At 35.9% G+C, this 23,081-nt stretch overlaps 1 protein-coding gene across 9 annotated transcripts in view; it reads left to right on the top strand.

The window, feature by feature from the left end:
* The window catches only part of LOC133522683 (bromodomain-containing protein 3-like), a 49,766-nt gene that overhangs the window by 15,516 nt on the left and 11,169 nt on the right, over positions 1 to 23,081 (top strand). For all 9 annotated transcript variants that reach the window (XM_061858138.1, XM_061858125.1, XM_061858118.1 and 6 more), the window contains 3 exons: positions 1,027 to 1,149; positions 2,841 to 2,969; positions 16,729 to 16,790. In XM_061858138.1, the coding sequence (XP_061714122.1) occupies positions 1,027 to 1,149; positions 2,841 to 2,969; positions 16,729 to 16,790 (314 nt within the window). The remainder of the gene's footprint in view (positions 1 to 1,026; positions 1,150 to 2,840; positions 2,970 to 16,728; positions 16,791 to 23,081) is intronic.

The following is a 23,081-nucleotide window of genomic DNA, read 5'->3' as shown; positions in this document are numbered from 1 at the left end:
TTCAACTTCTACATTATTATATCTAGTTGTTTCTATAGGAAAATAATGTTGGTGTGACTTTTTTTATTTAATCCTTTTTATTTTAATTGTAGTTTCTAGTTGATTAATTTTTAATTACTTATTGCTAACCACGTTTTTAGCGTTGCTTAGTAACTTTATTTACTATATCTTGCTAATAAAATAGTATTAGTTGATTACATTATTACAATTGGTCAAAGTGGCAATAGAATTTTAAAAATAGCAAATAGTACAATTAAATGTATTTTATTTTGTGTAACAGATACAGTTTTTATTAGCAATGGATCTTTCCGCATGATATAGATTACCTTTGTTTATTATTAATTCCTCTAAACTTTTTAACATTCTACCTCACCACCGTAGCAGGTTGCACCCACTTGTGCTGCACTTGGAAGATGCATATGAATGCACAAAATTATCACGCCTGCTCATAATTCCTGGTTTTGATTTATGGCGGGGGAAACCGCTCTAAACTTGATCTATGTCACCATTTTTGGCGCTTGATGACTTCTTATCTTTGTCCTTAACATTCGGGAACAGAAAAGACAAATTAAAATCCAAATCTATTTACGACGAGATACTGAGGTATCAAATGAATAAGAGACGGTTAAAGTGGTCAAATATATCGGATCACACCTTGTTACTACAAAAATCAGGAAATGTTCTGATATACATCTGTGGCTTTCTATCAGAGAAAGGTCCTTATGCTTCATGTGCAAAAGGGTCAGTCAATCAAAATTTCTGTTGGAATTTCTGATAAAATGGTCCATATTGCACTTTAAGCATAAAGACCTTCTGTGATGGAAAGCCACATATTTGGCCACTTTGGCCATCACTATCAATTTGATGCTGGCTGTACAGCTCCACATAACATTGGCCCCTGACTTATAGTTATCTTCATGTAATTTAAAATGTAAGATTGCTGGTATCATGATTAAGCGTATAGTAACTATAGTAAGTCGTTCATAATGTAATTATGAAGATAAAATAAAGTGCATCTTTTTCCAGATCGTAAAGTCTCCGGTAAATCTAAAGATGAACAAATTGCGGAAAAGAAACAGGAGTTAGAAAAACGACTGCAAGATGTGTCTGGACAATTAGGAACTACTAAGAAGCAACAAGTGAAAAAAGGTAGGAGTTCTAATTAGCTATAAAGTAACGACGCTTAGCACGAGGAATTTGAAACATTGACCCGCCTGTTAGTTGACCATCTCTATCGCGCGCGCATCATTATATTGCTGTCCCGGTCGCATACTGTCATTGACGGCTAGCATCTTGGGTGGGACAGGGACAGGAATGTAATAACCTACGTGCGATAGATAGGAACAGGCGGGGCGATATGAGAAATTTCTTGATCTAAGCGTCTTTTCTGTAGAATACGTTTTTTATGGTTGATTATTATTAATAATCAGACATAGGAATCCGTGGGGCAAAATTGTTTGACAAGTAGGGAGATCCTGTATCGATAAACTCGACTAAAAACATATTTACAGTACATATGGGGCTACTTTATAGCACTAGTGCGAGAAGTAGCATATTACGTTACTGTGTCGAACATTTAAAGGGCCATATGTACTGTAAAACGTTGTACGATACATGTGCGAATAGGTAATTCGCAAATCGTGTCGATTTAAAACACTCCCTTCGGTCGTGTTTTAATTTATCGCCACTCGTTTCGAATTTCCTATTTTTCGCACTTGTATCGTAATGTACTATTTTACAAGCAAACCCTTGAGTGATCACTAGTATATAGAACTAGCATCGATAGTTGAGTTTATCGATACAGGAACTCCCTACTTGTCAAACAATTTTGCCCCACGGATTCCTATGTCTGTTAATAATCATCTTTTAATAAACGCACACCCCACAGTACAAATTTCGTCCTTTTTGTCTTGAAAAACATCCGTTTAAGGTACATTTACTAGATTGATGTGCACCCAAAATAAAATATCAGACAACATTATACGAGGGGTGATCCAAGTCTCGTAGTAAGTTTACTGACATAGACCATAGTTTCTTCTGTTCATTAAAAAAGTTTTTGTTGACCCTTAACAAATGCCTTCGAAGCGGTTAATTACCTCGATATCTTCCAAAAATTTGTTGTTTCCAAGATCTTCCTTCAGCCGTGGAAAAGGATAAAATACGCTGGGGGCTAGATCTGCCGAATATGGAGGGGGGTGTTCTGGCAATTTTGAACCTTACATGAAGTATGGCAGCCACTGCAACATCAACCTTGCAGGTGGGTCTTTTGTTCGGCCGTTAACATTCTAGGCACCCAACGAGCGGAGACATTTTTCATGAGTAATTTATTCGTTAAGATTTTTTTAATCGATTCGATTTAAAAGTGCTTGTTGCTAGGCCAATTTGAATAAAGAATACATTGACTTTGAATACTACCACACGAGATTCTCGTCTGCCTGATAGGCATCTTTCTATCTGTAAACACGAGATCGTCTTTAGTTGGTGTTCTACCCAGGTTAAACTCCTTGTACCCGCGTGCAACTGTAGAATTCGGAGGACAGAGTCCCCCAACGTCTTCACCAATTCGATGTGTATATCTTTAGTACACAATTTTTTCAATGAACTTTCCAAGAACGGCTTTAAAAAATAATATCTCTTTGTTGTTGTCACCCACTAAAAGTGTTTGATTTTCGTTACTGGATCTCCCCTCGTATTGCCAGCAGTTTAGCCTAATAAATAATTAATGGAATCTGTAGGAACAAATGTTAATAAACTCTAATTTGGATTTGTATCGAAATTTCACTTGTCCCAATTTGGCTGTCTACGTCGTTAATGTGTACATTTGACTGGTTCGTGTCCAGAAGGCTCAAAGGAAGCACTGGCCGGCGGCGGCGGCGGCGGCATGTCTTCCTCGTCCAGCTCGTCCGACTCGTCCAACTCGTCGTCCAGCACCGACACCAGCTCCTCCGACACCAGCGACAGCGAAGCAGGTTAGATTTCGTGGCGGCGCCGCGCCCACACTTCCCCGTTGACCCGGTATACCAGTTATAGAAGTAGACGCTCCGACTTACTAACTCATCAAACAGTATACGAAACGTTCGTGGAGGATCTCGTCAAGTTACGCAAGTTATATGGTTAATTCATGTGCTTGCATGGTGTAGTGTTTACATATATTTAACTTTTTTTTTTCATAATCATGGCGACATCATCTTGGCCCTTAAATCTCATGTTCATCCGATATCATCAAATATTTTTCTTGATCTTAAACAAAGTACCTAATGTTATAATTTTATTTTGATTAATAACGTAAATTTTAATTACGGAACTGGGATGTATTGGGTCAAAGGAATAACCGCAGTGCACGGCGTCGATTATAAAACTAAACGCATGCGACACGCGCCGAAGGAAGCAGTCGTCGCGCCCCTCTGCGCGTGGCGGCGCCGGCACCCGGCGCGCGCAACAGCGCTGTACGTTGACGTAAGAGTCGTAAGACGCTCGTGCTCGTCGGCGCGTGTCACAACGTTGCGGCAATCGATTCATTATAAATTCACTGTCCGACGTCGACGTTCACGACGGTCGTCGTCTATGATAAAACTCATAAGATTTTATCAATGCAATAGAGTGATACTATTTCGTACCACATGATGTAAATTTACAGTTTTATTGTTAGATTGTAATGATACTTGCATTTAATTAAGAAAAATATTTCAATACGTAAGGATTCTTCGTAATGCTCGACATCTTTATGCCTAACATGAAATTTTGTTTTAACAACATAATTCGGTGACATGGTTATTACCTATGCCAGTATTCTGTAGTGCGAACGACTGTTCTATCCAAAATAGATTTTTTAATGTGAGATGTGGCACTTATAATCCAATATGTTTTCTAGTCTCTGTATTGATGTCAGTGACAGAATGAATGTCATGGAGACAACTGTGTCGCCCATAGTCTGAATGAGATACATTACACACTTGTCATTATATTCAAATATAATATATACATATAAGGACTAGTATAGAATGGCGCGCCACTTCTGGCCCGCGCACCTAAATCCGCTGTGGGATAGAAAGAGACAGGTGCCGCGCATCGTCTGACAGGGGGTTGTGCAGCCAGATGTACTAGTCTTTAGGGCGCTTTATTATTTGAATCTTTAAGAAAGTTCTTTACATTTTATAAGATTTATTTATTTAAGATTTGACAGTAAGATTATCTCGTAATTTATTATGGTTTATTTTTTTGTGGCAATTTTTATTTTTTTACCCGACTGAAGAAGAACATAACGTATGTTATGGTTTTGTATCAATTTGTGATTGTGTATGGTTCAGTTGATAGAATAATTATGCGTCCATTAAAATGAATGACTGATTTGAATGAATGAGGCCAATTTGTCTGACTCTGCGTCTGATGGCTTGTAACTGACTTTTGGGATGCATGCCATTGGGTTGGAATGTGTGAATGAATTTACTCAAACCCTAATGGTGTATGAGCGGCCAAAATACATTTGAACAAATGATATTGATTGGGCTACAACAAGGCGAGGCGAATACGTCATGTCGCCAGTGTTGAATATACGAGTGATGTGGTTTAGGTCTATGGCAATATTTGTCGTGGATCTATGGATCGATTGCCCTTTAATAAATCTTTCGTATATTTGTGGGAAAAGAGTGAGTGTGAGTATTGAGAGTGTCGTAAATAACTTTGTTTACTGTGATAACGTAGAGGGGATACCACCTAAAGTTTTGATTCAATGTGAACGATCAATCCGAAGTCTGCCCTGTCAAAGAACAAAACAGTTGTTATGAGGAGGAGAAGCCAGCTTTGGTGTTCGCTCGTACTTTGTCACGTGCCGGTAAGAAACGATTTTTCTTTGGTTGGCTTTCATAAACCAATAGGAAATACCTTTTCACATTAATATTTTTAACTATGTCATGTCCTCAAATGCGACGTTCTTTCATTTGCATCGTTTAAATATCGATCTCTCGTTATTATAAATTCTTATTGGAAACTTCAGATCTCATGGTACTAATTGCTTTCGAGTGTGAAATTTAAATGAATAGCGACGCGCACTTAGGAGGGATACTTAAGCAATAATAGTTGTTGGAGGGAATAGTGATACAGTTGATAGCGCGCGGGTACGTCCACACACGAGCCCGCGAGCGAAGAGGAGCGACCCGGCGCGGCGCGCGGCGCGGCGGCCGCAGCTACGTAGCCAATGCAAACAATTGTGTAAGGACGGATACCAAGCAGCTAGCAAGCAAACAGACAAACAGTACAAACACACCCTGCCATCACTTGCCTTGCCTTGCCCTGCCTTGTTGAATTTTTATTTTTATGGACGACGAGGATCCAACTTTGTGACATGTTCTAGTTAAAAATTTTAACACTGAAAAGGTATGTTTTATTGGTTTAGTGCTTGATACATACATTTGATGCTTGCTCTCTTATACATTCTGAATTGGCGAGTGAGCTTCGTTGACTATCTTCAAAGTAGAACGACTAGCACCGAAAGCTGGCCTCTTTCCTTCACAAATTGTTTGCATACGTGTTAACTATTGGATATTATAGATTTAGCCGTATGATTATTTACCTATGTATTGATTACATGTCGACTATAATATAATTTTACAAACAGACTAAATAAAATATGTATATTTCTTCAGACGGCTGGACTACTGAACTCTAAATATACATCAAATGCATAGTTGTGATTAAAACAGACTTGTTGATAATTTATTGTCTTAACTTTCTACAACTTTGATACAGTGACGAATCATAACACTGATACAGATTATTTTAATATGATTTGAACTAGTTTAATTTCGTAGTTGTGATTACAGTATAATATATGTGTAGTAGAGTTTTTGAAAATACAGTCGATAACATACGAAACATACTATTTATAGGTACCTATAGCATAATGTTAATAGTTTTGAGTTACTTTAAATTTGTCTTTTAGATTTTCAAGCAGTATTCATAATAACACTGGAATGTTGTAATTATTAATTATTTGTGTTGTAACAGATATATTGTTTATATATATGGCCTAAAAGTTGATAATTTTAAATTATTGTAAAAAAATGGAAACATCACGAAATAAGAAACAAAACAATTAAGCTGCTGGTGATTGTATGGGTCAAACACATTTTAGAAAAACGTCACTTCTGTGGCTAATATTATACCGTTTTACTTTTTGAGTCTCAAGTACTGAAATAATGTATCCCTCCTGTAAGGGTGTAGCGTAAACATTAGCTTTAGATTTCCTTAACTTTGCTATGTTTACAGGAAAGACGCGAACGAGTTAACCGTACTATAAAATGTGTATGACCTATTTGTGTGTTTACAATGTTGTTTCTCTTCTGCTAGGGGTCGAAGGAACCAAGGTGCCGCGTACGATCGCGGGCGCACTTTGTCATGCGATACCAAATTGCTATGACGCTTGTGACGTAAATTGGATGAGTTGTTTGCGCACATTTTTGGACATCATCACTGCCAAACTAGTCCAATTTAGGTAGCTAATTATTAAGACGTTGAAATATGTGTGCTCTTACAGGATCGGTAACAGTGTATCCGTTCAGTTGTATTACTCGCGGTCTGGTTCTCGCACCGCGTGCTCCTTGGTTACTTGCCTCGCTTTTGTATTTTTGTATCAAACTAGTTAAATTGTTCGACTGTATTGGATTTAAGCTATCAATTTTTATTAAGTAATCGCTAATCGAAACTCGGCAGATTCTTTTACATTCCCGAAGAGTTTTTAAATGTAAAATCTGTAAATGCTTTTTGCATTTTTGTAAGAATTTTTAGGGGCAAGTACAATTTGCTGATTGCTTCGAGATCCTACTGTAAGTTAGATGTTAGTGATATTTTTCTTTTAAAGTTCCTTCTTCGCCAAATCGGCAGTGGGAGGGCCTGAACAAATTCTAGCGCATTGTATGGTTTAGTATTTGCCATTAAATTATTATGACTGTAAAGTGTGCTACATTTATAATGTTGACGACTATGAGTGCTGCAATCGGTTCTCGTGTTGAGGGGGTCAGCATTGTGTTAAGACAGTGATATGGTTTTCAGTAAGTGGTACAATTAGTTACTTGAACGCAACATCTAGATGTAACATTGATGTAGAAACTCGGCAGTGTGCTTACTGGAGCACTGTGGTAAAATTTATATAAGGTTTTTATTTATCCATCGAAATTACCCTAAAAATCACTAGACACTAAGCATGAGTGGAAAACATTGTATATATTTCAATATATATAACTAAAATATAAGTAAATCTTTTAAGTAATTTATGATGCATTTTATTTTGATAATCCTGAGATCTGAAGTTAAACCAATAAGAAAATATTATAAAGGGTGTCCGCATGTCGAGTACCTATATAACGAAATGTACTCGGGTATGTCATTAAATTGGTCCATAACGGCGCGAGGACATGACGTGACGGTAGGTATAAATAAGACGTGGATACCTCGGTATTATCAGATTGTTTCATTTTGAAGGAATGAATACTAGGTGTTTTAGTACGGCTTTCATCTACCGGCTGGGCCAAAATGCGCTATCAGATTCGGAAGGGCTTACAACTAGTTATATCTCATACGGGTAAACCACCATTTGAAAGGAGCTAGCCGGTTGTGGAAATTTGATTTCGTACATACACATGGATTCCATAATATTAAACGAAATTGACACAGCCGGGTGCCTCCATATTATGGAATGTACACATATATGTCTAGGTACATACTCTACAGATTGTTTATTTAGATTCCGTTGACTTAGATTACATTAATTTCCTAAAAATACATTGTTCTAATTTTTAAATGTGATACATGTATTCTAATGCGAAAGTGTACATTTTAGTCTGCGACAAAACTATTAATTTCAATTAGATATTTTTTTATATAGTTAATCCACAGATATCACAGTCATTGTAATGTATAATAGATTGTATGTTAACCTGGCAGTTAAAAACCTCAAACGTTTCGGCCTTTATTTATGCGATTAGAATACAGTAATACTAAGGTGTATTCGGGTAACTCCAAATTCCGAAATCAACTCTAATATGATGGAAAATGTTGGGTCATATCGGTACCTACGAGGGTGGTTTGAGCCAGTGACTTTAGTAAAAAAAAAAAAAACTTTTTCACCTTTCAACTCCATACACTTCATCCAACGATGTTCCAGTTTTTTCAACCCCTCCAAAAAATATTTTTTGTCAAACTCTGCAAAATATGCTTCAGTTTCAGCGATGACTTCCTCATTTTATGAAAATCTTTTCCCACCGAGCCATTTCTTCATGTTTGGGAATTAAAAAAAAATCACATGGGGCCAAATCTGGAGAATAAGGTGGGTGGGGCAGTATTTCGTAACGCAATTCTACTAATTTGGCTGTTGCGACTGCTGACGAGTGTGCAGGGGCATTGTCGTGGCGCAAAAAAGGATTTTCTTCTTTGCCAGATGTGGCCGTTTTTTCACAACTTCTGCGTTAAATTTTTCCCACAAAGTAGCATAATGAGGGCCATTTATTGTTTTACCTTTCTCTAAATAATCTATATAAATAACCCCTTGGCTGTCCCAAAAAACAGTAGCCATTACCTTTCCTGCCGAATTAACGGTTTTCGCTTTCTTTGGGGCCCGTTCGTTAGCAAGAAGTCCACTGTTTTGACTGATTTTTCGTTTCTGGCGTATAATGGTGGATCCACGTTTAATCTACCGTCACAAATCAACGTATAAATTCATTAGGATTACGCTTGAATTTGGCTAAGCATTGCACGGAAGTTGTTTCACGAAGTCGTTTTTGATCGGCTGTCAGCACGCGGCACCCATCTTGCGGAAAGCTTTTTCATATTCAAAATATTATGCAAAATAAGAAAAACTCGTTCACATGAAATGTGTACAGTCTCAGCTATCGCACGAATCTTTACTCGACGGTCATCCAAAACAATATCGTGAACTTTATTTACGACATAATCAGTGGTCACTTCAATCGGCCTTCCAGAGCGTTCTGCGTCATTGGTAGTGGTACGTCCAGAACGAAATTCTGTAAACCACTTATGTACCATTCCATGAGAAGGACCAGATTCCCCATAATATTTTTTTAAACAGTTTTCAGTCTCTTTAATAGTTTTTGCACGTAAAAAGTAATGTTTAATTAACACACGAAATTAGCTTTTCTCCATTTTCCAACAATTTTCCGATCGTATTTGACATATGCCGCAATAACTTTTTTATTGCCCCGCCTTTAAAAAAAAACTGCCAGCTACCAAGGAGAATCAGAATTGTAATTAAAAAGTTTATATGTTAAAATGATTTTTGTTTTATATAAAGTCACTGACTTCTCAAACCGCCCTCGTATTACCCGACATTGGCGACATTATGAAGTATTCGTAATCACCAGAATATACGTTACTAAAAAATACACAAGTTATACTCTCTCTATTCACGATATGTTACACCTAATGAAAAGAAAAAACTACATGTTTAACCACTGGAACATGTAAAAGGTATGTTTAGTTTTTTATCCATAGGTAACTACTTAGTTTACCCTTTTCCTAGCCGCACCAATCTACAGTTTTCCCTAAAAATCTATATATACTAATTAATCCAGGTTTGATGATTCGTTTGAAGGTAAGTCACATTTCCCTAAAAGTTCTATTAGCGCGTATGTGGTCGATAAATCGTACTATTGCTGGAAAAGGGTTAAAACCGCTAGGAAGACACTGTACAAAAAATCGTCGAAAAGTTATACTACTAGTTATCTTGTACCTTGAACACATGTGTCTATAGGCGTATATACCGCAGACACTTGCAGATTTAGACCATAGACACATATAAAATAGTTTCATTTTATGTAATTAACAGTAGAAGGCGACCCATAGCTGGCTTCTTTACGTCTACTCATAACTTCAAGGTTACTAATACACACATTACATACCTACAGTGGGGAAAAATCAGAATTTATCGGCTATGTGCGCAGTTGGTGGCGGGGGAAATACTAGCGACGCCAACGCGCGACGTGGTAAAAAAAGAACCTTCGTGGGAAGATCTTCTCATACTATTTCGCAGCTGCCAACTGTCAAATAAGCGTTATGTCTCACACCCACTAGGGCGGCGCCACAGTCATGCACGAAGAAACATTACAAAATTTACTTTTTTTTTTTCGTTTCGAGCGTGACATTTGATCGCAGGTATCTATAGCTGCGCGGATTTTTCTAATCGCAATATGGAGTATTACTGCAATGTTTTGCCGCCAGAGTGCAGCACAAGCCGTAAACCGTTTCTTGACAAGTCGTTTAACGCTAGATTAAAGTTTCAATTATAATAATTAATAATTTGAGTTTAAAATATATAAGATAATCTTTTAATAAGTACTTTTAATATAGTAATTAATTTCCGCAAGACAATAATGTACGAAAACTAAGCGGCAAAAAGTTGTAATAACTATATAACAAAAAACACTCATTTCGAGTTCAGTATTTGCATTTAGTTATATCTCTAAATTTATCACTTAGTGGAGTGAATAAACATCTGTAGGGCTAAGATGGTCGGCTCCTTATCATTTGTCACCATGCCTGTCACGTTCTAACAAGTATGTAAGTGCGAAAGTGACGGGCATAGTGACAAGTGATAAAAATGGAACCATGATTCCACCGCTGAGTGTGTTTATAGCTTTCAGTGTAACCACTTTTATACTAAAACAGTTATTGTTTTCGTGAGACATGACAAAAAATTAAAATTGAATTGAAGGTTTCGATTTGCTAAGTTAATTATCGTTTTATTGTAAATATCCACCAAATCATTATTTTTTGCCTTTAATCTCACGCCACGTTCTCAAAGCAGTTTTTAAAATTATTTACTTAATTCCGTAAAATGTCATAATATTACAGTACAGGTTTTTAAATAATTGAATAATAAATAAACTACTATAATTTAATACCAATGTTTTCACAGATTGTTGTTACCATTAAATATGACTTTATGCATCAGCCAGAGCTTAAAGAATAAAGAGAGCCCATACGAGGTGGTGTGGTGAAAAACAATGAAATGGGTTACAGTTAAAACCATTTCGTTTTTCGCTGTCCATCTTAAAGAGACGTCCAAGCCTTGCCGTTGAAAGGGCGGTCTGGTCCCTAATAAATTTAGGGATACACTGATCAACGGCATCGAGAGCTCAGCGTGGCTGATCAGCGCCGATAGTAGGCGTGAGTAGTTTTTAGCTCAATACTAAAACTAAGTGCCATCCGAAACCGATGTTATCACGTCATGCTGTCTGGCAACCCCACAAAGAGGTACAATTTTACAAATTACAAAGTAAGTATGAATTGAGGGCACGTATTTAACCGGTCAACAAAAAAAATAATTTTCGGTAGCTAAAAAAATAGAAATAGGTACTAAAATTAATAGTGTGGCGACAAAAGCAGAGCCTTAAAATATTTCAATATGAGCATTATTTTAATGCTGTTACAGCTTATGTTTATTTTAAGACAAGTACTAATTATTTATTTGGCAACTGAATTATTATACTGGAGACTCTTTGTTTAGAATAGAAGAAATTTATTCAGACAACGCTTAAGTTTAGGTATGACGAGATGGTTTAGGTAGGTATGAGACGACAGAACCAATTTATTATTAAGCGTCACTGAAAAGGTCTCCACTCAGCTTAATGTCAAGATACCACCTAAGGATCTCGACGCTGGTCTTCCGTGGAAACCTTTCCGAGAGAGCGCAACTACACGCTAAAGTACAAAATTTTATATATTTAAGTACAAAAGTTTCAAGTAAATATAAGGCTACAAATTATTATTCAGTTAAAAACTACAATAACAAATAAATTATTACTTGACTTGCCGTAAAAAGAGAAATAAAAACGTACTTAGAAAGTTCAGTGCTCTAGAGCAGAAACATATTATTTTTCTGCACACTTTTTAGAACAACAACGACCCATTTTCAGAGCATGAGAAATAAAAAAATTGTATATCGTATTTTAATACACATAAAAGTCTAAAAAGTCATTGTGGTCGTATAAACGTTGAATCTATGGGTAGAAAACTTAAGAGTAAAGGGGACGGCCCCTTCTCCATACCAACGTAGTCCCTATTATCCTCTATGGATATAGATATTATAGAAAATATTTTTATAATATTTGCGCATATTAACCATAGCTATGCCCCTACATGTTATCAACTATAGTGACCACAAATATTAAAAATCATACGCTTTACAATTTTAGGTGCCAATTTATTATTTTAGACGCCAGACTATTATTTCAAGTTCCTTATTTATATATATTTTGGTGGCTTTAATTTTCTGCCGGGTATTTAGTAATACGATGCTTATATTTGGGGCTAATATAATTTTCTGGACGCTAAAATATTAATACACACTCAAATTATATTATTATATGGCCAATGAAAGTTCCCGTTTAATATTTTATTTGCCCGGTTAATAATATGAATAAATTAAGTACCAATTGTGTACTAAATCCTCATATAAATAATTTAAAAAATGCCAAAACGCAATGTAGGGTTCCCAGAAAGCATGATGTGATTTTTTGCCAAAATCGAAACTCTTATACACGTGTTAAAATCATTAAAAACAATTTTTGTGGAATAACCAAAATCGAAATTTCGGCTGGACAACCTACGAGTAAACACTGACTGCAGGCAGAGGCGCACGAGCAGCGGGAAGCGCTGACCGCTTAGCGACGCTGCCGATGCGCAGCGTCTACGACCGCGTATGCATCAGCGTTTAACTGTCGGCTATACTCTAAAACGCTCCCTGAACATCATACATATTGGCCTGTCAGCGCGGCACTAAACCAGCCTGTCACCTGTCGTGTCGGGTAAATTCCCACTAGTTACCACCAAGTTGTTACCAGTGGTAACTACTGGGATTTTTTTCCCACCTTTTACCACTGGTAACTACCGGGAAAAAAACCCACTAGTTACCACCAAACCAAGTTGTTGGATTTTTTTTCCCAGTAGTTACCACCAAAATTTGGTTAGCGTTCAATACTAATAAAAATATTATAAATATAGAGTGATTTAATCAATAATTAACTAAAAGTCGAATTAATTATAAGTTAAGTCGTTATTAATTTAATTATAAGTCGATTACTGTTTCAGTAAACTGCCTTAAAAGTGATCAAAAATATTAAAACCGGGCAAGTGGAATAAATAGATTAGAGAGAAATTAACGTTTAGATAAAATTATACTTTAAATTAGAATTTATTTCTCAAACAGAATATTACAATTCACTAACATAGTGAAATACAAGCAATCATAATACATATTATTTACATAGTGCACGAATAGCATAAAATGTATTCTAAAAACTTATTTATTTCTCTAAGAAAAAGTGGATACGTATACGTACTGTGTGAATTGGCAACTCGTAAGTCAGTGCAATAAAATTGTCATCGCGCGAGCGCGGGCGGACCGGGCTGTCACGCAGACCAGCGTAACGTGACCGAGACATAAATGAAGTCAGCGGGCGTTGAGATATGCGTTTATATTGGTTGGTCTGAGCGGTCAACACGTCCATCGATCTCGCCCAGCAGTTGGCGATGACAGTCCTACAACATACATGGGGTAATGTTACGTGATAATTTTTATCTTACGCGCCGATAGCAATACAATCAATGTAGTTTGTAAAAAAAATATTTTTACGTATAATAAATAGTACCTGGGCGACCGAGCTTTGCTCGGTTATAACTATTTATTGTAATATGGTGGTGTATAGGTGATAATCTACATAAACTTAAAAAGTAAAATGTGAAATGACAATTATTATTATTTACAATCGATTTTAACCTTACAGCACTTGTCACAGAGTAACGCCATTTATTGTCAATTTCTCTTATTACATAGGAATTTTTTTTACTAAATTAAACTTGTCTAAAACAATAAAAATTAATTTTTTTTTTATAAACTTGAACATATAAATAAAAATAAAATATTAGTCACCGGGCAAGATTCGAACCCGTAACACTCGTTTAGCAGTCCGCGTCTTAACCCGCTGGACCAGACGGACAGTGGCAGGCAATACGAAATTAGCGACCATATTCTGCGACGAAAGAAAAACGCATGAAAACTCGAAAACACGCGTTTTCCCAAACATAAGACTAATCTAGATAGATTGTATACCCCCATATACCAAATTTCAGCGAAATCGTTAGAGCCGTTTCCGAGATCACAGAAATATATATATACAAGAATTGCTCGTTTAAAAGTATAAGATTTTGCTTTGTTTTATTTGGAATTATTACATTATATAAATTATTATAAGTTTTTTTCCTTTTTGCCATCAACCTCGAGAACATGAGAGCATTTATCTTATTAATTGTAAATTGAATTAATTGTGATGTTATCAATGAAAACTGGATCTTTTGTTAAGGGCGCTTACGCCCAGAGATGGACAAAATGTAATCGCGAGCGACGATTAAAAATGACAACTAATTATTTTTAGTTGACGAGTTGCGATTAACATTAGTCGCGATTAAATTAATCGTTGATTAATTACCAGCGATTAACATTTTTAATCGATTAATTTTAGAACCAAATTTGCTCTTTATAACCGAGGATTTAAATTAGTCGGAATCGTTTATTGTTGATCGAATCGTTAGCGAAGGGCGAAGGTCTCCGTTTTTAACTCGGGCAGTATGCTTATGTGTGTCCGGATGTTCTTCTAGACAGGTCGCAATTCTCAAACAAATCTCGTGAAATTTTCTGATTAGGTTCGGTAGCTAAATATAATTTTTCTGTCGTTTCATTTATAGGAAAAATTCTAAAAGGTGGAAATTGGCATAAATGACTTAAACGCCAGTAGGGTCTCTGGCACTTAAAACCAATGTGAGTTCGCTGTAGTAATGAATCAACGAAGTAAGTATTTTTAATTTTTTAAGCTTCACGTGAGGTCTACAACTCACAGAGACAGCTCACACACTATTTCTATATAATATACCTATAAAAATACCAGTGGCTCTTCACTCGGAGACCATTAGACCGACTTCCAATTTTAATATTGTTATAAAAGGTATGTTTTAGAGTTGGTCCCATTGTCTTCAATAAATACTTATTAAATACTAAAATTTGAATGTATCCATACTAATATAATTGATGAATCCATAAATAATAAAATATAATAGCACTAATTGGCAAGTACCAATAGCCGACACCAGCCAATAGTCGACACCTACCAACAGTTGATACCTACCTATATTTGACACCTACCAAAAGTCCAAACCTACGAATAGTCGACATCTACCGATAGTCGGCACCTACCAATAGGCAATAACCCAAATTACTATTTCCACGCAGGTGAAGTCGCGGGCAAAAGGTAGTTACTCCTTCATACTCATATGTCGTTATCCTGTCAACTTTCAATCGGGACTTAATCGTCAAATTTAATAGAATAATATTCCGATTAATTCAATTTCAATCGTATGTTATGGCGACTAAATTAATCGCGATTATATTATTCGACGATTTACTTCATTTTAATCGATTAATTAGTCGATTCAAAATTTAATCGATTAATGCCCATCTCTGCTTACGCCACACTGCGTAGCGCAGCGTTGTATTTATATAGGAGCATCGTTGATAATGGCGTAAGCGCCATCGCCAATAAAGTCTCTTTCAATAAATAACGTCACAATTATACGAACGAATAAACAAATCAGTCAAAGACCGATTTTTTTAACACTTAATGCAGTTTACTGAAACTGTAATCGACTTATAATTAAACAAGTAATGAATTAACTTATAATTAATTCGACTTTTAATTAATTATTGATTAAAGCACTATATTTATACTATTTTTATTATATGAACGCTAATCAAATTTTGGTGGTAACTACTGGGAAAAAAATCCCACTAGTTACCACCAACTTGGTTTGGTGGTAACTAGTGGGATTTTTTTCCCAGTAGTTACCAGTGGTAAAAGATGGGAAAAAAATTCCCAGTAGTTACCACTGGTAACAACTTGGTGGTAACTAGTGGGAATAACCCGTCGTGTCTGGTTAAAATGTTTGCTAAGTCTACAGAACCCGGCTATGCGTTGGATTGAAATAATATACAGGGCGTCCCGAGACTATGGGACATCAAGGGAAAGTACCTTAAATATCGTAGATAGGATATTTTGCTAAAAGAAGACTTTATTTTATTTTTATATGTAAGTAATATTGTATTCAAAGAATTTCAAAAAAAAATTGAAAATTGTTTACTTTTTCTGGGAATTAAACCGAATCTTGTAATTTTAATCAAAAATGTTACTCTATTCATTTCTTTTGCGATATCATATTTCTGAGATGACTTATTTTTTATGCATTCTTTCGATTGGTATCATAAAAATACAGGATGTTTTTTTTTCACATTTGAGTCAGTTCAATTTCCAGACAAAGTAACTTATTTTTTTTTTGATCTTTGAATGCAGTATTACTCAGTTTTGAAAACAAAATAAAGTCTCCTTTTAATTCAAAATATCCTATGTCTTATATTTAAGTTCTTTCCCTTGATGTCCCATAGTCTTGGGACGCCCTGTATATATAGGTAGCTGAGCTTGTCGGGGCTTGGTAACCATCTTAGGAGGCCATCAAAAAGTTCAGTTCCCCCTTCAGTTAAACAAAACCTATTTGATAATAAGAAACCTATTTGAACTATAGGGTCTGATTGTCAGTTTAGCGTTGTCATTGAATAGTAGTATATTGTTGCTGAACATGTGTTGATTAGGCCGAATTGTTTGCCATACATTTCAGGTGCCGGCACGAAACCGCCGAAGAAGAAGATGAAGAAGCAACCACATCCTGCGCTACCTGCGGTGAGTATCATGTTGACCTAAGTGCGAGTCTCATACTCATATTGGACGTCCGCACTGAGCTAAATAACGGCCCGCAAATGCTAAATGTACGAAAACATCAACGAGTATGCGCCAGCCACTTAGTGAGGTTGCAGAGCTAGCCGGAGTTTTGTGGCCGCTATTTTAGTCCGATGTGGACGCAGTGCATAACGCGTTCGTTAATTACAAGTAATTAAGAGTCAGTTGCACCATTCACAGTTAACAGGCTGATCAACGTCACGCAGCATGTCTGTGACACTTCCCATACAATAAAATTTAGCAATCCCTTTGACGGTGACAAACGGTTTGGTGCAACCGACCCTAAGTGTGTGAAAAACTACGTAACCTAGTAAAAAACCCCTTAGGTCGCATGGTCCGACTGGCTAGTCCGATCAATCGGAATACGAATATATTTTTTTCCCGCTGGCTCGATTGATCGGAGTATAAGGACTTCTCTAATTCTCGTAGTCCTACTATCGGAGTAACGGGATTTTAAAAGTTCGTCTAGTTCGATCGACCGAACCACGAGGTCGTGTTTTCTTCCTGTTGGATCGATTGATCGGACATAACTGTAGACTTGATATTATTGCTAAGTCCGGCTAATGACGCATAAACGTTATCTCATCTTAACTCACTATTAGACACTGGCAATTGATAAGTTTTCTATATTTTCTCTGATAAATATGTAAGATTTTAAATTAAAATAAAATTTGGGTTAAGAATATACCTACAGGGTGGAATTAGATTTTGGGTCAGTAAGGGTAGCTACCAGATCCCGTGCTGCTAGGTAAAAATGGCCTTAAGAGACCATCCCTCGATTTCAAATTGATGAAAATTGGCGGTAACAGATTTCCGGTAAAACATACAGGGTACGAGAAAAAGGTCATTTTGTTGTTGTTTTTGATGCCAATCGACTCCATTCCTACCCAGGATCACGTCGAAAGTAAGAAAACACTTTTGTTACCAGAAAAGTGTTAAAAACCAGATGTTGGTAGAGTACAAAATTAACCAAAAAATATCGGTCGGACTAACAGGAAAAATAAAAGTTGTGTGATCGGATTAAGAGGATTTTTCAAGGTCTCGTGGTTCGATCGATCGAACTAGACGAACTTTTAAAATCCCGTTACTCCGATAGTAGGACTACGAGAATTAGAGAAGTCCTTATATTCCGATCAATCGAGCCAGCGGGAAAAAAATATATTCGTATTCCGATTGATCGGACTAGTCAGTCGGACCATGCGACCTAAGGGTAAAAAACAAAGCAAAAACGGATACTTAAGGAAATTAACAATAAACTGGGGTGACTTTTCGAACTTATACCTTAATATGGTAATATAATTTCTATATATAATGAGGGTACCTATACTAAAGAATAATGTCGCGTTTTTAATAGGCTTTACCTAAATATGTGTTTATTTCTTTTCGTTGCATTGTTATAGGCCTAAAATCATTTTTTCGACTACGATACTTGATTTTATCAATTCCTTACGAACGATTATAATAATACATAGCTCTATTTTTTTGCATTAAAATAAAGGCAAACAATCTTGCCGTGACTTTTTATTTAAAATAATTGAAAAACTCTTTTAAAAAATTAGTTCGCATAATGAAAGGAAAAGAATGTAAATAATTGTTTATGATTTATATTTATTACATATTTGCTGTGACTTATTTTTCAAAGTGTTTTTTTTTTTTAATAAAGAGACACGACAAGATCGCTTACCTACTTTCTAATCCAAACAAAACGAACGATAGGTAATGCGCACGAAACATAACGTAACGTAACGTCTGATTTTACTCCGCATACGTTTTCATACCCCAGCCTTATATATAAAAATCGATTCTTAAGGAGTAAACTCTCATAAATTCCCGAAACCTCGTCAAATAAAATAACACGTTTTGCTTTTTACCCTCGGTGGTTCAGTGGTAAAATACTCGCCTGCCCCTTTGTTGGATAAGTACTATATACCTATATAAATTATATAATCGACGTTTCAATTTCCTTAATTGTAACGGGACTATAGTCTGATTCTAAATCTCCCGGAATGTATGCAAACAACCTTACGACACTGTCAAAGTGCCCACCCTCCGTCCACTAAAATCCGTTTGGTAGGATCCATTACGGATCCAAGTGGACGTTTTGTGCATTCAGATCTATCAATGGATTTGAGTAGACTTTATTGAGGACTAGGATCCAAATAAATTATGTTGAACCAAAAAGTTTCCTAAAATCCATCAATGGATTCATGTAAACTATTTACAACCAGCGATCCTTAGATGGATTTTAGTAAACTTTGATTTCGAATATAATCCATCAATTGAGTCATGTACATTTTTAATAAATAGGCTGTAAACTATTAACTTATAAACGGTTATAAACACTCATTATCATTATTTTATACACACATCATCAGCCTATATAACGTACCACGGCCCAAAGCAGGTTGGGGACTTCACTTACACCGTTGCATTTCTTCGCGGATGTATGCAGGTCTCCGCGGATAATTCAAATTTTAAATGTAACAACTCAGTACATCCTACTGACATATAATTATTATCATAACTCTTTGTACACTTCTTAACATACTGGCCACTCAGAGCAATAGGTAATATTGAACGTGAATTCCACTTATGAAAATGACAAGATAATAAAAGAGTATTGATTGCCACTGCCGCTTTGTTCAATGACCATGGCGGATATTTCAAGCAATGTAAAATATGTAAATTATAGAGGCCTACTATTACTTTACGAGGGACGCAAGTATAAAAGGAGAAATTGGAATAAGTAAAAAAGTACTGGAACATTAACAATGGAGACATAAGTGCCCAGTTTTATACTAAACTTATATTATAAGGGCACTTCTGCCATGGACTGATACAAATGTTTTATTGTAATTATTTGGGTTTTTCACAAATAAACAAGATTTCTTCTTTAACTGAACTTTTTGCAAGTAACGTACCACACCTTTTGTCCGGGTCTGCCTAAAACGTAGTCTGACTAATTCGCGTTATGCCTAGACCAACCGAGAAATAGTCGCGCTGAGACTTAGGCCTAATGAGTTTTTGTCCAAATGCGAATCTGGCACAAGAAGACTTAGGCCTCTTGCATTATTGTCCAAAAGCGAATCTGGTACAGAGAGACTTACACTTATGTATTAAGTTTGTATCCAAAAGCGATTCTAGTGTTACTTCTCCTGTAATAGATTTTTTCTAATAATTTCTTTTCCAAAATCATTTCCTTAAACGTAACTAGACGGAGCCCCGCTTTGCGGGGCTCCTATTTCTGGGTAGTTTGCCCTGCGGGCATCTGAAGCTACCTAACGAACCTAACCTATCTAACTATTAACCTGACTAATTGTGACTTTCCTGAAAACATTACACTTTGCGGGCGTAGATCGAGCTACTCACTGGTAATTAGGCGTATCGCGAAATGGACACACAGCTACTTAGGCTTTGGGACATATTGCGAAATAGGTAATATAAGTAATGGGTCAATAGCGATTTAGACGAATAGCGAATTTCAAATGAAGTTTTGTCATAACGCGAATTAGTCAGACTACGTTTTAGGCAGACCCGGACAAAAGGGTACCACAGATAATAACAACAAGAGAGAGAAATACAGATAAAAAACTCAAGACGCAGGTAAATTGGGCATACAGCCAGACAGATAAAATGTATCTTTAACACTTTTGTGTTTTGTTGTAATCATAGTTTATATTCATAAGAGTAAAACACAAGATAAACACGAAATCAAACAATGGAATTGTCCAAAATTATATTTCATTTTATTTAGGGTAAATCTTCAATTACTGGCACAATAGGTATTTGTTATACAAGGGAAGAAAGTTGTATTTTACCTGCGAGTGTTCATTTGAAATACGAGCTAGCGAAATGATTCTATGATTGACCACAAGCGTAGTGAGCGGTTCAAAAATAGAATCCTGAGCGTAGCGAGTGCTTCAACACTATAAATAAAATTAATTTTTCACCTCACTAGCTCGGAAAGCCCTTATTGTTTATTTTATATCTATTGATAAAATCTCTTTTAATCCGCATGTGAAAAAAAGAGTTTTGACATTTGAACAATACTAATTAAGTGACATTTCACAGGTAACAAAATGTAAAACGAATAATGAATTTTATTGAGTAAAAAAGTCAAAATACAGTCGTACACATAAATATAAGCATTCAACAAAATTCATCATTCTTAGTATAAAAACGGACAAAATATTCTGACAGGTTGAATCGCCAGTAATTTGCCACCTTTCGCGGTAGTCGTACCAAAATCCATGTATGTAGGTAAGTGTGGTAATAAGTAAAATTTCAAAAAACTTCCCAGACGCATGTGTCAAAGAGCCGATAACTTCAAAACGGCTGAACCGATTTTGATGAAATATGTCTAAGACCAACCACTGGAAAACTAGTTTTAAAAACAAAACCGTATCCAAATCGGTTCACCCATTTAGGAGCAACGGTGCCACGGACAGACACACAGGTAAACTCATAGACAGACACACTTAGCGGTCAAACTCATAACACCCCTTTTTTGCGTCGGGGGAATATTTAGGAACCGTTAATTGACCTTTGTAGGTTCGGTACAGGTAAGTTTTGAAGTCTATTATACTACATTGATGGGTCTGAGTATAACAAGTGTTCAATAAAATCCATTAATGGATCAGCGTAAATATTGGAGTTTCTCAAAATCCATTGATGGATCGAAATGTACAAAAAGTCCACTTCAGCACGTTGTGGATTCTAGTGTCCAATAAATCCGTTCAAATCCATTGATAGATCTGAATGCACAAACAGATTTTAGTAGACGGAGGGCTTACGTCTTTCTTAAGGTCAATTACATTTTGTAAGTAGCCACACGAATTGGAAAGGCCCCACCACCCCCCAGACCCACATAAAGTTTATATGTGTGTCTGTGTAAAACTTTATGTGGGTCTGGGGGATGGTTCGGTTTGTAAATAGTTCCCTAAGTTTCATATATAAAAATCAAGAGTGAGAATATAAGTAAAGTTACAATATCTTTTTGACAGCTTTAAAGCGGCTGGTAAAAGTTACCGCTGGCGGAAATAGTCTGGCAATGTTGACTACCAATTTTTAACAATATTTTCTAAAACACACAAAAATCAGCCATGAGAATACTAAAAAAAGTGAGTAATATTTTTACCAACCTTTAGCACCTTGTACCGGACAAATGGCCGTCGGGCCAATATAGGAAGTATGCAGACATTAAAAGTACATAAGGTCAATTTGGGTAGGTGTGACATACTTTTGTAAAAGTTAACTTAGAACACATAAATCAAGATCATAAAATTACATTTCAAACTGTGCCGTAAGGTACAATATTATAAGGTTCAACGTTAGCTGAAAACAATTGTTTTATGTTAGTTTGATGATTTATAGATGGTATTTAAGATCTTTAATGAAAGTAGAGTCGGAATCAAACTTCCCCAGCAAAAAGAGGTAAGCGTGACTACATTGTTAGTGCACGCTAGACAACAAATATTAATATTAAAACGCAATAACCATTATACGAAACGATGATAATTTATTTATTTTGATGGATTATTCCCACTAGTTACCACCAAGTTGTTACCAGTGGTAACTACTGGGATTTTTTTCCCAGTAGTTACTACTGGTAAAAGGTGGGATTTTTTTCCCAGTAGTTACCACCAAAATTTGGTTAGCGCTCAATACTAATAATAATAACAGTCTAAATATTATATTAGAGGGCTTTAATCAATAATCAGTTAACTCATTCAGGGCCAGCGACTCAGCATATGGGTCATGCACAAACAGTTACGTAGGGAGGGGTGTGAATCATGAATAAATTCAGATTTAAACATAAACGAAACATAATTTGACGTAATAAAGTACATATCCACTTATTTAACAACCATTACTATATGGTATATTACGATAAAAAATTATGAATGCGTTTTTTTTTAAATTAAAATAGAGCCTAGAATATTCAATTTTGGTTTACTATTAGTGCAATATAGTAAATATACTGAAATTCTAGATAAACACGCGTTGCAAGCAAACAAAAAGGTCCATATTTCAAAGATACTAAAAATATGTATATTTTAGAAGTTATTGACATGGCTCAGGGTATGGGTCATCGATATGTAAATATGTTTCCCCAAAATTCTCATTGTATTTACATTTTCGTTTTTTTTTTCTTATACTTGTGTACTTAATATGTTTGTTTTAAGGTTTCCATGGGTCACATTGTTTTTACAAGCTTTTATTTAACTTGCCCTG

This window comes from Cydia pomonella, chromosome 1, assembly GCF_033807575.1.
Source record: "Cydia pomonella isolate Wapato2018A chromosome 1, ilCydPomo1, whole genome shotgun sequence".
NCBI classification, from domain to species: domain Eukaryota; kingdom Metazoa; phylum Arthropoda; class Insecta; order Lepidoptera; family Tortricidae; genus Cydia; species Cydia pomonella.
The sequence above is the reverse complement of the archived record's forward strand: the minus strand, read 5'-3'. Positions and strand labels throughout refer to the sequence as shown.